Here is a 16,233-nt window from a genome sequence, read left to right as displayed (position 1 = left end):
AAGGCTTCCCTGGGTGGTTTGGCTCGGGCGAGAATGGCTGAGGTGTGTGTGGTAATGTTTAAATCAGGAACACATCTTCACTCTGCATGCGATGCACACGGATTTTCTGGGCCAGTTTGGTGGGTGTTGATTGGCATTAGTGATGCAATTGGTGCTGCACATATATCTTGTCCATACTGAGGTGTCTTGTGCTTGCTCATGTGGCATTGTTCCCATCAGGGAAATGGGATGGCAGCCTGTGTTGACTGTCGGACGGTTGCATCAGGGGTGGCTGGGTGCGAAAATAACCAGGGGTTTGCACAAAATGGATGGGCCTTGGAGGTCGGATAAATGGCATTGGCACAACTTCAACATTCTCCTGAGATTGAAAGATGTGCAAAGCGAATTCTGCCTAGGGTATGAACTGCCCTGGTTATGGAATCTGTTGTTTGCTCCTGCCTCATCGGCCTCCGGATTTGGCCAGGCCCAAATTCTTTGCGCTGGCTAGTGTAGTGCTGCTGGCTGTTCATGAGTTCATGACGAACAGAAGGCAATCACGCTGCACGTGAATCCCCGCTCAGCCCCACCACGGTTCGAGCAATGCCATTGGCCACTCCCCCCTCTGTTCCTGCCTCGCGCCTTTCAAGTCGCCAACGCGAAAATCCTCGGGCAAGTCGTGTGTGTCAATTAAACAAATCCCTTTCCCTTCGCACCGGGTCGTGAGAATCGCATTGATTGTTCGCCCTCGCTACTGCCTTGCCACTCAGAAAATCACTGTCTTGACCGTGGCGTTTTGCAGCTTGCCGCTGTGTCTCAACCCAGTATCTTCCTGCCTGGCGCCGGACATTGTACAGGTGCACATCCTTGGTGTCGCATTCTTCGGTGGCAGGTTCGCTCCAGGCCAACTTGGAATTCCGACCGAGCAGCCAACCTCGTTTCGCCGAACACAGCGCGCACCCATAGCACTTCCAACCCCCGCCTTCTTTCCAGTTCTCTACCTCATGGTTTAACCCGAATCGCACATCGAGCAATATGCCTACACCGCAGAAACGCGCGCAACGTGCGCGCCGCGAGTTGCGCAGCGATGCGATTGCTGCATCGTCGTCACCATCGCGCCCCTCAAAGCGGCGAAGAGTGGTAAGCATGCCCGTGCCCCCTCGCCCCTTCCCCCCAACGCGCCCACTCCAACCTCGCGACAATGTACAAGTGCATTATTTGCTTGACGTTTCCCATGACAACCGAATCCCCGTAAGCTGTCTTCCACTGCTGACAATACTTTCTTTCATCAAAGAACGACGATGCGCCCGCCGAGGCAGCCGAGACCTCGGAGCCTGTCGACGAAGGTGACTCCTCGAACGTTGCCGACCAGTCTGTGGTGGAAGATGACGACCAGCTTGTCACACGGGTGACTCAGAGTCTGTTGGCTCCCGCCGTACCTGTGCAGGCGAGCAGAGATCATTCCAACAGCATCCACGAGTCCAATAAGGAAGGAGTCAAGGCATATGCGAAGATTGCGGCCGTCGATTGGACATACTACATCACGAACCTCGCCGTCAACATCGGCCGGTCGTCCGAGCCCGCTCAGTCTCGCGCCGACCAGGCTCATGACGATCATGTCGATTCGGTGAACATCGACCTGGGTCCCAGTAAGCTCATCTCACGGCTTCATGCCATCATCTTCTTCAACCGCGACCAGGAGAAGTGGTGGTTACTCGCGAAGGGTCGCAACGCGCTCAAGGTGGATGGCACGCCGTGGAAAGCCGGCCAGAGCGGCCCCCTCCGGAGTGGCGAGGTTATCGAGATTGGCGGCGTCGAGATGATGTTTGTTCTTCCCACTGAGCTTAGCCCCCTCAATATTGCTCCGCAATACCTCGAACGAGCGGGCATTATCAAGCCGGAGCCTGCGCCAGCTCCTGCGCGGCCGACGCGACATCCCCTTCCATCAGGCGATGGCACCCACTCGAGTTCGCCGACTAAATCTTCGCGGGGCCAAAACTCGTTGAAGCCGTTGGCCCCGGCCCATCCCGACCACAAGCGCCCAGGTACTCCTCCATCCGCCCGAGCTCGTGCTGCCGCGGCGACCAAGACCCCCGTTACCGAGCACGGAGCCGCCCCGGTAATGATGAGCCACAGTGATGTGGATCTGAGCCTGGATGAGAATCGGCATATCAAGCCTCAATATAGCTATGCGCAGATGATCACGCAGGCCATTATAAACACTCCAGATCAGAAGCTCAACCTAGCCGGTATCTATCACTATATTCAATCGCGGTACGCCTACTATCGGCACCAGCCCGCGAATGGTTGGCAGGTGAGTCCTCAATGCATATGCGGTACTGGTGTTACACGAGGCTAATGCATTGCAGAACTCGATTCGCCACAACCTCTCGCTGAACAAGGCGTTCGAGAAGATCGCGCGGTCGACAGACGAGCCTGGAAAAGGCATGAAGTGGCAGCTCGTCTCCGACTCCCGCGATGAAATGGTCCGCGCCGCTTGGCGAGGGGGCCGCGGCGGGCACCGTGGTTCCTCCAACCCCTCATCGCCAAGCCAGTTGAGCTACATCACGTCGGGACCCAAGGACATGGCCGCCAGGGACCCCATGTCGGGACGCAAGCGAAAGGTGTCGCCATCTGGGTCACCGCAACCCCGCTCGTCACTCAGGGACTCGCACTTGACCCCTGTGCGGCCGACTCGGAAACCGTTGCCCGACGAAGCCGGGGTCGGCACGGATGACAGTCCGCTACCTCGCGCGCGGAAGCCAAACACGTCGAGCGCCCCAGGGCTGGCGGAGAATGCACCGGGATCACCAACCCTGACATCGTCGTACCTGCAAGACGACAGCGCGTCGTTTGTCACACCAGCACCGCTTCGAGTGCACCCCAAGCTCGCTCCCCCGAGCACGGCGCAAAGGCCGAGCCAGCACATGCCGACAAGCTCCCCAGCGCCGTTCTGGAAGTACGCCGACATTGGGAGCACTCCGCTGAGGCCCCCTTTGACGTCTTTCGACCTCAGCCCGTCAAAGACGCCGAGTGGCGTTCCTATCGGCAGCAGCAGTCCTCCGGCGGCGGCACAGAGCAAATCGCCCGCGCGGAGCCCGACAAGGTCCACCAGCCGAGCGGCGGTTGATGCCTCGCCGAGTCCGGCGGCGGATGACGAGGATCATGGGTTCGATTTGACGAAGTATGTCACCCCAGCTTGAGAACAGAGGTGCCCCGGCCAAATGAAATGAAAACAACTGTTGGCTGACAATGCCTTTAGAGGTTTCCAGAGCATCGGGAGCTACCACGCCCCTGTTGCCCAGGGCAAGCAGGTGCAGCCCGCGTCGAACGGAGAGTTGGCCGCCAGCCGGTCTGCTTAAGACCGCCAAAACCAGAAATAGCGACAGACCGGTTCTCCTCCGAAGTAACTTGTCATGTGCAACAGCGCCCTCTTGCCATGACTCTGCGACCTCGCTGCTTTGCTCCTGCTTTTGGTCTCTAGGCGGAGCGCTCTATCTCCCCTCTCTCCGTGGACCTATCTATACAGACGGGTCATGGACTGACTACACTATCGAATTACTACCCTGTTCAGTCCATCATTTCTCGTCCGTGGCGTCGTTGATTGGTTGTCCGTTATCTTTCTGTCGGTTTCCAGAAAGGAGGGAGATGAGTGGGCGCGCAGGCGTTTGGTTTGTCTTGATTGAATCGGCTGATCGTGCTGCCATGACGGGATGTCTGATACGTTACGCATTTTCCACTTACTATTGGTATGGCTCAGGAAGAGCGCGAGCGAGTACACGCCTTGATTTTCACATCGCTCCCCTGTACGGCCTCGGTATGGATGGAATGGGGTTGAGCAGCATTGCATTGAGTGGGTTTGTGGCTCGTTAGTCGGTCCGTCCTTGCTGCGTTTATATAAATGCTGATGACATGTAGCTAGCATTTCTTGAGGAATAGTCACTGATATGGAGATGTCTTGCTCGCCAACGCTGTCTCAAGCACTTGCGGTCGGCCCCGTCCTGGCTAAGTGGGATATCCTCATGGTTGGTTACTCGGCGGCTTAGTTATCAGCGTGTGTTCGCAAACCCGTTCCACAACTACCTACCTACCTTTCCCCCCACCTACCCTTACCAATCCCGAACCGTATGTATGTATGTACAGACACAGCGGCTTATTTCCCGCAGCTTTCCTGTTCCTGTGCCAGTCGGGCATTTTTCGCCCGCTCAGCCGGCGGGAGATGCGCTACCGGCGCGGCGCGAGAGACCACGTAAGCCCGCTCGCTCGACCGACTACACTTAGACTACATGTAGTTAGTGTTCGACAAAAGGGAGCATGGGCCAGGGGTAAAAACAGCTTGGGTGGATGTCATAGCACACGGAGTCGGTGAGCGACGGGGTATAACTCCACTAGCATGCTGGGATTCTCGGCTGGCTGGCTTGGATCCCCAGCATGGCATGCTTCCCCACGCTCGCTTGCGGCGGTAGTGTAGTTTCAAGTCTTTCTTTTTTTGCCTTTTTTCTTTTTGCCGTTTCCTCGCTTTGGATTGGTGAGGAAGGCTTGGTTCCCTTGCCAGGGACTGCATATTCCGCTCCCTTTTCTCTCGTCTTGGGAGTGGGCGGTGGCTTCGGCTGGCGCGGTACAGCTCATGGCGGGCTCGGCCCGACGCGCGGCGGTGGGACATCCGGGCCAGAGATGGACCGCAGCTTGTCCCCTGCTGCACTAGTATGTATAATTGCACGTTTGCACATCATCTGCTACGAACATCATCCGTCCATATCCACACGATCCACTGTTTCCTGGCTGTGAACGGTTCGCCGCCTTGACCGGTCCTCGGCCGGGGCCGGCTATGCGCGGGCCCCGGCGTGCTGTCCAGTGGGTGGCTGCAGTCGGTTTGTCGACGTCCTTCCGAGCGTTTGTTGGAGGCGTGTCGTGTATGTGTGGCAGTTTTTCGGCTCGGTTCGGCAGCGACAGAGTGCTTCAAGCAGTTGTTGCGGTTTACGTTGCCGATGGTGACACCGCAGGGCTCCCTCAGGCCGACGGCTACGGCGGCAATGATAGTCATTGGGCAATCGCTCTCTTGACTTGAGCAAAGTCCGTTGCTCCATCCAGCCTGCCTGCTCGCTTACAAACCTGGAAGGTACCGATGGTTCCACGTGCAGACAGGGCCGGAAGCTTTACTGACCTGCATGGCCCCTCGCTAGGCCGACTTCACTGCTGATGTCTGCCATTTTGGAGTGGCCCGTCATGCTCATTCGCGCATGCAATTGGTCGAGGTACGCCTTGCCAGATACCTTGATTCACTTTCTCAGTCTGGGCGTCCAACCAGGCTGGCCTTCTGCTTTGCGTCTCTTTCCCCTTCGTTTGAGTTTGAGTGTCTCACTTGCCGACACGCCTGGCCGCGTGGAGGACCCGAGGCGCCGGATCGCGGATTGAGCACGCACTTGTTCGGGGGTGCATCAAGCGAGCAGGCCCAGTGGGGGGTCCACCACATGGCAGGAAAGCCGGAAGCATGCGAACATGGCACAGAATCTGTGCGAGCTGCCGTCCCTGGATCCGGCATACCTGGATCCGGCATACCGGCCTCGACATGCCGCTTCCCGATAGTGTACTGTACATGTTCCTTGCTGTCTTGGCCGTTTTAGTTACCTGGTAGGTGCACACTAAGTTTGTCCACCACGCCTCCCGACAGGGACTTCGGAGCACTCCAGTCGGAGGGGATGCGAGACACACCATTGGGTGCCAGATCCACTGGGTTTTTGGGCGGCCTTTACCGAACGATCCTTGGCTGGTTCGCGAGTCGGTGAAGCGTGATACTTCCGAAGGCGGCGGCGGGTTGTTGGGCCCTCGGCAGCGTTCCCAGGCACCGTTAGTGTGAATACAAGGATGATCACCCCGTTGGACTCGGCAGCAATCGGCCGGGCACTGCAACGGTGTCAGCCGCACCCCACCCCGTATGCCTGAGCGTTGGCTGGGTGTTAGTGTTGGCATGAGTGGGAGACATGTCAGTCCAACCTGCCGAGTAGTGTACTGTGTATGTCCACACTCACACACTAGGGCCCCTTGTCATCACCCACCCAGGCTTTGTTGGATGCCAACATGTCAGAACCCGCAGGATCCGCGTGGGACGATGCAACCCAGCCTGTGCTCCATGAAGTCTTCCGTGGCCTCCCATCAAGCAGGGCAACGCACCGGTTTTCCCGCTCCGTCTGCTTGGTCGTACTGCGTGCTTCCGCTCTTGCGCAGCATCGAGGGCGCCTTGGCATGCCCCCTGGAGAGTTTGCTGGTCTTTTTGGTCAGCACATGACATGAACGAAACCCCGCGCTGATTGCATCTGATTGCATACGGAGTACATAGCGGGGGCAAAATATGCCTCGAGGTCGATGCTGCCGTTGCCCAGTTCTTTCCAAGCCAGGCAGGCGCGGGTGTGGATGGCTGACGACCGCTGCTGCGGGATGGATGATGTTAACATAGGGCCCACAGGGAAGGTGCGATTCTGCCGGCTGGGCCAGGTCATGCCCCGTGGGCGTGCCTTGCCCCTTCCGCCTCCCGCCTTCCGCCTTCCGGGAGCGACGAGCGGACGGGTTGGTGACGGCAGGAGAGAGCCGTGACATGGCCATCGTCACATTCTTTGTCTGGGGTTGGCACAGACACCTCCCACCGTGGGGTATAAAGTCGGCGTTCCGAGGCCCGAATCTCTTCACCCAGCTTGCGTCTACCCGTATCCGTGGTGAACACAACGCTTACGCTACCTACCTCAGCGACCCCCTTTGTGGTTTATTTCCCCAGATCCTGAAAGTGCGAGGATGGGGCAGTCTGTGTCCTCTTACAGGTCCGCTCGGCGGAGCCTCCCTGCTAAGACCGCGGGAGACATCATCGACTCGAGCTCAGACCTCGTTCATCCTCCATCCCCGCTTAGCGGGCTTCCTGTCTTGAAGAAAGCAAAAGGCCATTACTGGTACCCCTCTGAGGGCACCAGGATCCTCGATGCCTGTGGCGGTGCCGGCGTGGCCTGCCTCGGACACGGCCGGCGCGACATCACCAAGGCTGTCACTGCCCAGATGCACTCATTCACGTACGCCTCATATGCCCACTTCAACACCAGCCCGGTCCAGGAACTCTCCGACTGGCTCATCAAGAGCACGGGCGGCAAGATGCAGAAGGTCTACGTAATGTGCTCCGGTAAGCCCCAACCAACCGCGGTTCCGTCCCTCTCTCTCTCTTCCCAGCCAAAACCGTCCCCAACGGAAAAACCAGACCACTAACCAAGACTCGCAGGCTCCGAGGCAATGGAAGCAGCCCTAAAGCTCGCAGTCGAGTACTTTCTCTGGCAAAACCAGCCGGACCGAACCAACTTCATCGTCCGCGAGGAATCCTACCACGGTACCACGCTGGGCTCGCTCTCCGCCTCGGGCCACGTCGTCCGCCGCGCGCCCTTCGCACCTCTCCTCATCCCCGCCCGCTTCCACCGCATCCCCGCCTGCAACCCCTACCGCCAGCGCCTGGTCTCCGACTCCGAGTTCGAGTCGGACGCCGCCTTCGTCGCGCGCAAGACGGCCGAGCTCGAAGCCGAGTTCGCGCGCCTCGGCCCCGAGACCGTCGCGGCCGTCGTGCTGGAGCCGGTCGTCGGCGCCGCCCTGGGCTGCGTCCCCGCCGTCAAAGGCTACCTAGCCGCCGTGAAGGCGGTGTGCGAGCGGCACGGGGCCCTGTTGATCCTGGATGAGGTCATGTGCGGGATGGGGCGGACGGGGTTCTTGCATGCCTGGCAGGGAGAGGCCCGGGAAGGGGACGGCAGCGGGCCGGACGACGTGGTGCCGGATTTGCAGGCTATTGCGAAGGGGTTTGCCGGCGGGTATCAGCCTGCTTCGGCGCTGCTGGTGGGGGGCAAGGTGGCGGGCGTGATGGAGAGGGAGGGGAAGGTGTTTACCCACGGGCATACGTACCAGAATCACCCCGTTGTGGCAGCCGCGGCATTGGCGGTGCAGAGGGTGGTGGAGAAGGAGGGATTGTTGAAGAACGTGCGGGTGCAGGGGACCTTATTGGAGAGGTTGTTAAAGCAGAGGCTGGGGACCCATCCGAATGTCGGGGACATCAGGGGGAAGGGGCTGTTCTGGGGCATCGAGTTCGTCAAGGATAAGCTGACCAAGGAGCCGTTTGATCCGGCCTTGGGGATTGCGGAGCGGGTGCACAAGACCGCGGTGAGGGAATTTAGGGTGCTGGTATACCACGGCCAGGGCTGTGCTGGCGGCGGCAGAGGGGATCACATCATGGTCATGCCGGCGTATGATATTTCGAGCAAGCTGGTTGCTGAGATTGTGGAGCGGGTGGCGTCTGCGGTGGAAGAGGTTTTTCGGCATCTTTGACCATCTGTGCCGTGGAATGATCTTGGGTTGAGGGGCTTACTGGTGCATGTATGGGGAGTAAAGTCATGCCTGATTTCGTAGTAGAGACAGTGCAAGCGGCATTCGCGGAGAATTTTTGCTGGTTATTCTTCTTTCAACTTGCTGTCCTCGGACAGACGCGCAAAATAAAACGACGAGGGAATGAGACACGCCGAGCACCTGATCATGCAACCCTCTTCCAGTGCGCCTGTTCCAGCCTGCAACCAAGCCTGGGTGAAGAAAGAGAAAGGGGGAAAAGTGGAAATATTCAAACTGGCTGCAGCACTCGGTACCATGCTAAGCCATCCCCCAGTGGCCCGCCAACGCCTTCAGCGCCTCCTGAAAATCCGGCACGTCGTCCGCGCTGGCCGAGGGCCTCACCCACCTGACGAATCCGCCAGCGTCCACGGCAAACGCTCCGCCCACCTGCCACCGGCTGCCGCTGTCTGCCGCGCGGTTCCTGTTATCGTCAGTTAGCTGCTCAGTCTCTGAGAAGGGGGACAGGGGAAGGGGGTTGGGTTGGGTTGGGTTGGAGGGGGAATGGGTTCAGTATAAAGCTGAGATTTAAAACGAAATAACATATAACAGAAAGAAAGGAGAGGCAGAGAGGAGGATAAATGAAGATGAGGGCGTCAGCAAGTAAGTGTGAGTATGCGTAAAATACGTACCAGATCCCTTCTTCCGTGCCCAGCTTCCAGGCGCTCCACAGCGCCTTCGGGTTCATCGTGTACCACGTCGAGCCGATGCCCAGGCCCCAGGCGTGGTACAGGTCGCGTGCTTCGTCGATTATCACCTGAACTTCCCACTCGCCTCCAACTTGGACGATCCTGTGCCAGCCCAGGAGGCAAGGTTATTATTGTTGCCGGGCTTAAATAGGGGACTTCCTTCTTCTTGAAATAGGGAATGGGAATTTAAAGGAGGGTGAGACGTACCACTTGTCTGTGTCAGCTTGTGAGGACTGCGAGACGGCGACGCAGTGTACCTCGGGGTGGTGATTCGAGAAGTTGGTGAGGAGCTTGAAGGTCTTTTCTGCGACTGTTGTATTTGGGGAGTTAGTAGGTTTCGCGGGTGAGATAGTTCCTCATAGGAGAGGAAGAAGAATATAGGGGGAGGGGGGAGCGTTTAAGGAGAATGAAGGAAATGGGGGATGAAGGACAAGATGTCTGAAGAAAACAGAAGGGAGGGAGCAAAACAAGGATCTTGCAAAGCAAGAGAGAACACGGAAAGCAACTTACAAGGACACCCGCAGTGCCGCAGGAAGACAACCACGACGGGCTTGTCCCGCGGAAAGCTGACGTCCCTGCCCAAGGTCGGCGCTCGCTCGCCCACCTTGGGTACGGGCGCGATTTGGGGTTGGGCTTGAGGGTTCTGCTGTGGTTGGGGCATATTGTGCTCGTTCTCGTTCGTGTATGTCTAGAGACGACCCAGCGTCATGTGACCAGTCACCAAGGGATGAGCGGCTCAAGACAGTAAAATCAAGCGAAGAAGGATTCTGTGAGACGTGCCCAAGTGACTGAGCAATTGTTTGTTGTGGTCCTCTCACTCTGAGTGCGCCAGCTCAAGGAGGGTCAGGTGAGTGCATGAACTCGGTGGCGGCGCTTTGATGTCATTCGTGAACATTCTCTGAGCGTATTAAGCTCGCGAGCTCTCACTCCCCCTCGACTTCCGTCACAGCACTGCAAGTGTGGGGCGATAAGATAAGCAAACGCTGCGTGTAAGTGACCGCGGTCCACCAAGGCTCCTTCCAATTTCAGACAGCCTTGAGAACCTGGGAAAGGCTTCAAGTTGGTAGGAACCACGATACGCTATTGGCCAGGGTTATGCGACTCTGTCCCTTACTTTCTGACCACCTTACACTGAGACAATTTTTCTAACTTGCGAGTCGCCTATTTCCAGTCTCGTCCCGCTTCCAAGGTGAGAAACAAGCCGCATCGAAGGCAAGATCACTTGCGGGCCAGTGTAATGAAGGTGAATGCCGGGCCATGTACTGCGTAAGAGGCTGTGTAGCGGGATTGGACCGCGAGTCGAATACGCAGTTCACTCGAACATGCTGTGGTTTGACATTGACTACTACTCCGCTCCCCCAGGACACCAATTATAAGAAAATACCGACAATCTGGGAAAGAACCACAGGCAGCACACAGACACCGCTCTTCACAAAGGTGAAACCATGGATGGCCTGGAACCACTGGCGCAGCTATGTAGGAGGACATGGTGGCCAGCCTGCCCCGTTGGCATAAGGCAAAGACGCGACTCAGTGCAACGATGGGCCCCCAGACCACTAAGCCGGTGATTAGCGAGCAAGAAATGCACTAACTCATGTATTGACTGAGTCAAGAAGAAAAAAGACACGGTAAGAGTTTATCAGGAGTCCAGCCCCAAGAAAGCTGATCACCACAGCCGAAGCAAGCAAACACCACTCCTCCCTAACTAAGCACTCCACAGAAGCCCGTATTCGCCACTCCCATTTCCCTCAGCGCCCACCCGCCCGTAGATTGCTCTTTTGTATCCGGGTATCTATAAATCCTGTTAAATTCCCACCCGGCCATATACCACCGATAAGTCCAACCCCACGATGCCCTGCGCAACACTGCGCAACAGTTGCCCGCCTACCTGCCTGCCTGCCTGCCCACCAGGGTCTTATGCGACAGCCACATACTCGGTCAGCACATCCCATTCGGCGTCCAGCCCGCCCAGCTTGCGGAACAGCATCACCCAGCTGGTGCCGTCCTCCCTGTCCGGCCCGATGATGGACTCGTGCACCCGGAACCGCTCGGGCACGTCAAAGGGCGCGTCCGCGCTGCGCTTCCCCGTCGTCGGGCTCAGCTGGCCCGCGCTAACGCCCAGCGTGGGGTGGTATTGCGCTTGTTGGAAGCCGGGCATGCCGGTAGCATGGAGCGTCGGGCTCTGCCCCAATTCGTGCAGGCTGCCCATCGGGTGCAGGGGCGGGGAAGATCCGTCTGAGCCCACAGACGACGGCCCTCCCGAACGCGACGGCTGTCGCGAGTGAGAGCGAGATTGCGGTTGTGAGTGGGAATGACGCGGATGCGGATGCGGCGGCATGATGAAGGGGTTGTTCGAGGCGTCCAGCGGCGTGGGCGGTTCGAGGGCGATGCCTGGTGGTGCTGGCTGGTGCGAGTGAGCGCCGCTCCAGAGGTCGGTCGGTGACGGCGCATCGACGGAGGCGCCGAGGTATGGTGTGGATATCGCCGCCGGCACGCCGAGGTCGTCGATCGAGGAAGCAATGGATGGTGCGGCGCTGAATGAGTGCGCCGTCGACCCCTCGGTGGGATCGAAGAACAACGTCGGATCGATCGGGAGATGCCCGGCGAGATCGCCTAGGCTTGCCACATCCGCGCTGCCCGTCGTTGATGAATTTGAACACGAGGATGTCACTGGCGCCTCACAAGCCTCGAGGCTGCCTAGCCGCAGCTTGTTGCTGGCGGCTCCTTCTAATGAGCCAAGGTGAACTCCGCCAAAGACGTCCGGGAACGTCGCCTCCGGCGGCCCAATAAGCCAGGGGTCGTCTTCGTGCCCCAAAGAGCCCGAGAATAGCATGGGGATCTCGGGCGGCGAGGGATGTCGCGACTGGGGCTGGCTGTTCGCGTCGCGCAAGTGCTTCTCTTCCAGCCGCATCGTTCGTTCCGCAATAGTCGCCATGACGTTGGCCCGCCACAGGTTTTCACGTCGCGCTGGGCTGCGGCGGAGGAGATCTAGCGCGGCACGTCGGATTATCGGGTGCCTGCACTTAGCCGCCACAAAGTACAGCGGCGCGATGATGTGTATCTCAAAAGTAAAAGCGGCGGTAAAGCGGCGCGTGTTGGCCGTAGGCCTACTCTGTTCCGAGGTCGTCTGAGGGGTGCCGAGGGAGTTGATGAAATCAGTCGCGAGGGGGATAATGGCCGAGAAGGTGTCGACGTAGTCGTCGAAGACCGTCTCACGCTGACTGAGCGCCGTGGAGACCCAGATGAAGGTCGTGTGTGCGTGGATTTGGATCAAGGCGATGGACCCTGGCGGAGCGTCGCGGGAGCTTGTTGAGCGATACAGGGAGAAGGCGACGTTGAACTTGGCGAGCTTCCTCAGCAGGTATGCTTGCTCCTTCTCAAACGCCCGCATTTCCTCGGCAGGGATGCTGCCAAGCTTGGCCGAATGCGTCTTCTTCGCGAACCGGAGGCATTCATCCATGAAGTCGTACAGGGCGTAGCGGACCTCATCGATCGTCTCGAACACCATGGGCACCTCGGTCAGCGTCTTGAGCGGCGTCGGTATCTCCACGGGCTCGCCGCCGAACATCAGCGACGTCAAGCTCAGCCGCGTGTACATTGGTACCAGGTGCTGCTTGATGAGATCGATTTCGGCACTCCGCGGAGGTTCCTTGCGGCCCAGCTGGTTCAGGATTTGGCGGCCTTGTTCAAGGTGCAGAAGTGACTCCCTGTCCTTGCTCTGCATGAGCTCGATGCACACAAAGAGCACACACGTCAGAAGGGGCACCAGTGGCCTGGCATCGACGGTGCGCATCTGGCCCAGCAAACACGCAATGGCCCAGTTGTACTGATACAGGGCGAACGAGCTCCGGTCCTCGGTGTTGGCGTACGGCGCCATCATGGTGGCCTGCACCATGCCCTCGTGCAGGCTGCTGACGGCAAGGACGGCGTGCCTGACGGCGGGCTCGGCCTGGCATATCTGCAGCACCAGCACCCGCCAAAAGGCGTCGTCAAGGCCTCCCGAGAGGCTGGGGGCCGTGACGTGTTGGAAGAAGTGGAACGCTCGTCTCTCATCCGACGATGCCCAGTCGTAGAAGAGCGTAGTCGACGCCTGAGGCCTTCCGGCAACAGCACTGACTACCGGCCCAGCAGGCCGGCGACGTCGCTGAGCCATAGATTTGGCGTCGAGGTAGCCATCACACCTGCGACCCGTCTTGGTGCAGCGCATGCAATAGGGTTTTGCTTCGTCGCACTTGACTTTGCGGATCCTGCCCCGCACCGCAACAGAGTCTGAGGTCAGCAACGGAAGTCGAATGCATCATGAGCATAATGCCTCTGTGAACGCCGCGGGCCGAAATGACCTCCGAGACAAAAGGACGTGGGCAAGGAGGAGATGTTGAAGGAGTAGGAAGAGGCCCGGCGGTTTGGGGGCCGTTGTTCGGCACTCACTTGCATGTTATACAGCCAGTCCTGACCTTCTTGGACCCTTTCCTACCCGAATGCGGGGGCCGAGTGCTCGATGCGGGCGAATCCGAGTTGAGCCCCATGTTGACGCTTCTTTCCACTCCACTGCCGTGACTCGGATTCGGCTTCCTTCTGACTGTCTGAAGCTGGCAGTCTTTGACTGAGACCTAGGTCCGAGGGGCGAGTTCCGTGGGAAAACCACGAGGGAGGGTGCGGTGAATGTCATCCATATAGCCGCCGCTGTTCCACGACCTTTTCAGAAAGCCATACCTGCGCGTTTCTCTAGCGGGACGCCAAGCAAAGCGCATGTTGAGCATGCCAATTTCGGCGGGCGTGGGCATCAGGGATCTGACCACGGCCTGCCACTTTGTGGCTCCGCCTGTCCCGGGCAGTACACTACACTACTGTGTAGTGTAGTCCAGTGTACTGGTGCACCGGCCACGGACGACCATCCAGGTTGCCAAGGAGGCGCCGGCTTTCTTTGCTCATCAGGACACACATGGCCGGGGGATGGCGATGTGCCGCAGGGGAGCATAGGATTCGGTTGTCTCGCCACACAGAAACCGGCGGGCAGGGATCTAGGTTATCGCCATGGGCCAGTCGGGAGGGAGACTTCGAAGGATCCCCGGCAACGTTATGTCGCCCATAAACAACCCGTTGTGTACACGAGTAGTGTACGGAATACACCAAACTGATGAAATCTGACATGCAACTTGCGGGTGGGTGGGTATTCAGCGCTTACCAGCCAATAAGTCTCCGAGCTTTCTGCCCGGGAACCCGACGGCGCGTGGCTGCCACAGTACGTTAGACAACACGCTGAACTCAACGTGAGATTGGAACAAACGAGGGAAGAGCGATGTCACTCAATGCAGCATTCGATCTCGCTGGTTGATGAAACCACTCCTCGCGGGAACTGTCATGAAAACCTGCGCAGTTCTTGCAATGTTCGTAGACGGTCGCTTGATTCATACCCGACCCGAAATTCAATGTCGCTCAAATCCCCGCGGAAATAACTTAGATAGCTGCCTGTTCCTGGTGTTCTGCAACTTAGGTTTCAATTTCTTCGCTGGTCTCGAGGCACCTCCCACTCCTGTGTAAGAAGTTCCAATGCGTCCCGCTCCTTCCGTGGTCAGCTCAGCCCTGTAGGACCTGCCGAGAAGGGCAAGGTGGGTCCGTGCGGGGCTCAACGCTCTGGGCTCCGCGCCTCTCCCCAGAAGGAGCCACGAGGTGCAGACCAGAGGCTGGAGGTTATAGAGGTCCCGCCAAGACTAATTTCGGCCAATTGTCGGCAATGTTTTTACAACGTTTTTACGCAACCCCGATCGCCAAGGCGTTTGCTCTATCGCCGAGGGGTTAGTTCGCCGGGGGTACGGGGGGCGGCGCCAGCCCCCCGCTAGTTAGGATTCGGGTTAAGGTTAGGGTACAGGTCAAGGTTAGGGTGCGGGTTAACTTCGTTTTCTTTTTTTTCGATTTGGTTGAGGTTTTACGAAGTTGTTGCTACGAGTCTTCGCGATTTTGCATTGTTGATGTTGCTCTAAGTCGTCGTGGCCCCGCTTACCCGTGGCGATTGTAAATACTTGTAAGCGGCAACCTCCGAAATTAGTCTTGGCGGGACCTCTATAACCACGACCGACCAGAGTCTGCCCTTGACCGCTCACAGGCGGGGAGCTGGACTCGATTCTGCCTTCTCGTCTTGAACTTCCAGGTTCCAGTCCTTTCTGACTCTAGGCAGCATCCAAATCCATGTTTGCAGTTCTCCAGCGGGCATGGCGAAGCTGAAGGAGGGAAAGTGCCTTATTTCGGGTTCGTTTTGCTGTCTGCACCAGCCTCCCGCGGCCTTGACCGCCGTCCGACACCTCGAGGTGGCCCAGTTGAACTAACTCCCAATTCTCAAACACAATCGCAGATCTGGGCCATCCCGCTTCGGCCAGAGCTTAGATGATCCTTTGATGTACCGCGGTCCCCCACTTGGACCCCTGGATACCGGCCTAGGTACCCAGAGTCGCGGTCGAAACATCATCATCCTATCCGCTGAGCAGCATGGAGCTTCAACCCTACCTGCTGGTTCTTTTTACAATCGGAGTAAGAAGAAGCAGTCCGATTCATCCCTTTGTCGGTATGGTAAGCCAGTAACCCGTATACCGTAGCTGGAAGGGAGTACCTCGACGTCGCAGTTGCGGAGACAACCTTGAAACTTGGTGCCTGATGCGGAAGGAACTGCCCTATGCGACCCTACGCCTCAGCCACCTGCAAGGTTCTCCGGCACCCAGACCCCTAGGCGGGATGGTACATACCATAGCGCGCCAGGGGGGGTGGTCGACATGGTCTCCACTACTGTTTTCCAGATGAGAGAGGGTCTGTAGGCGCTAAGCCTATGTTCCATAGACAAAACGGTGGTAGTGTCCATCGTTCGCTTACAATCATTAGATCTTAATATATTACCTTAAGCAGAAGGATGATTTAACTGTGAAATTGTCCCTATATAGATCTGTAGCTAAATATATCTGGCTCTAAGGCACTATTTTCATTTAGAGCCCTATTTTTATACGAAAGACCGTCTTCCATTTCAAGCCTATTTTCTTCCTAAGACCATTTTCCTTGCAAGTAGAGTGTAAGATACCAGTACACATAGAGTGCAGGATGCGGCCGGCATACACAGAGTACGCAAGATGCGGCTGGCACACAGAGTGTAGGATGCGGCTGGCACATAGAGTGCAGGATGCGGCTG

At 57.9% G+C, this 16,233-nt stretch overlaps 4 protein-coding genes across 4 annotated transcripts; 2 read left to right on the top strand and 2 right to left on the bottom strand.

Annotated features, from left to right (window-relative positions):
- The first annotated feature begins 503 nt into the window (after window positions 1-503).
- Window positions 504-3,353, top strand: THITE_2119283 (uncharacterized protein). The gene is made up of 3 exons (XM_003655462.1): window positions 504-1,116; window positions 1,271-2,290; window positions 2,346-3,353. Exons 1-3 carry the CDS (start codon window positions 1,012-1,014, stop codon window positions 3,177-3,179), a joined length of 1,959 nt encoding a protein of 652 aa, XP_003655510.1. The 5' UTR covers window positions 504-1,011; the 3' UTR covers window positions 3,180-3,353.
- Window positions 3,354-4,601: 1,248 nt separating this feature from the next.
- On the bottom strand, window positions 4,602-6,056 carry THITE_113865 (uncharacterized protein; the record flags this gene model as incomplete). Its single annotated transcript, XM_003655461.1, has 6 exons — window positions 4,602-4,672; window positions 5,141-5,179; window positions 5,339-5,398; window positions 5,521-5,582; window positions 5,689-5,880; window positions 6,010-6,056. The coding sequence occupies 6 exons, from the start codon at window positions 6,054-6,056 to the stop codon at window positions 4,602-4,604; spliced, it is 471 nt and encodes a 156-aa protein (XP_003655509.1).
- A 706-nt stretch (window positions 6,057-6,762) lies between these two features.
- THITE_2080139 (uncharacterized protein) lies at window positions 6,763-8,429 on the top strand (the record flags this gene model as incomplete). Its single annotated transcript, XM_003655460.1, has 2 exons — window positions 6,763-7,138; window positions 7,235-8,429. The coding sequence occupies 2 exons, from the start codon at window positions 6,763-6,765 to the stop codon at window positions 8,317-8,319; spliced, it is 1,461 nt and encodes a 486-aa protein (XP_003655508.1). The 3' UTR covers window positions 8,320-8,429.
- Window positions 8,417-13,215, bottom strand: THITE_134539 (uncharacterized protein; the record flags this gene model as incomplete). The annotated part of the gene is made up of 4 exons (XM_003655459.1): window positions 8,417-8,797; window positions 9,006-9,164; window positions 9,573-9,637; window positions 11,101-13,215. The coding sequence occupies 4 exons, from the start codon at window positions 13,213-13,215 to the stop codon at window positions 8,635-8,637; spliced, it is 2,502 nt and encodes an 833-aa protein (XP_003655507.1). The 3' UTR covers window positions 8,417-8,634.
- Window positions 13,216-16,233: the final 3,018 nt, after the last annotated feature.

Source organism: Thermothielavioides terrestris, chromosome 4, assembly GCF_000226115.1.
Source record: "Thermothielavioides terrestris NRRL 8126 chromosome 4, complete sequence".
Lineage (NCBI taxonomy): Eukaryota > Fungi > Ascomycota > Sordariomycetes > Sordariales > Chaetomiaceae > Thermothielavioides > Thermothielavioides terrestris.
Note: the sequence above shows the minus strand (reverse complement) of the source record. Positions and strands in the feature narration are given on the sequence as shown.

What these genes read in the sequence shown, in the direction of transcription:
- THITE_2119283 (XM_003655462.1), top strand. Translation starts at nt 1,012, where the DNA reads ATGCCTACACCGCAGAAACGCGCGCAACGTGCGCGCCGCGAGTTGCGC. An exon ending in CCTCAAAGCGGCGAAGAGTG is followed by an intron (nt 1,117 to 1,270) that starts GTAAGCATGCCC and finishes CTTTCATCAAAG; the next exon opens with AACGACGATGCGCCCGCCGA. An exon ending in AGCCCGCGAATGGTTGGCAG is followed by an intron (nt 2,291 to 2,345) that starts GTGAGTCCTCAA and finishes AATGCATTGCAG; the next exon opens with AACTCGATTCGCCACAACCT.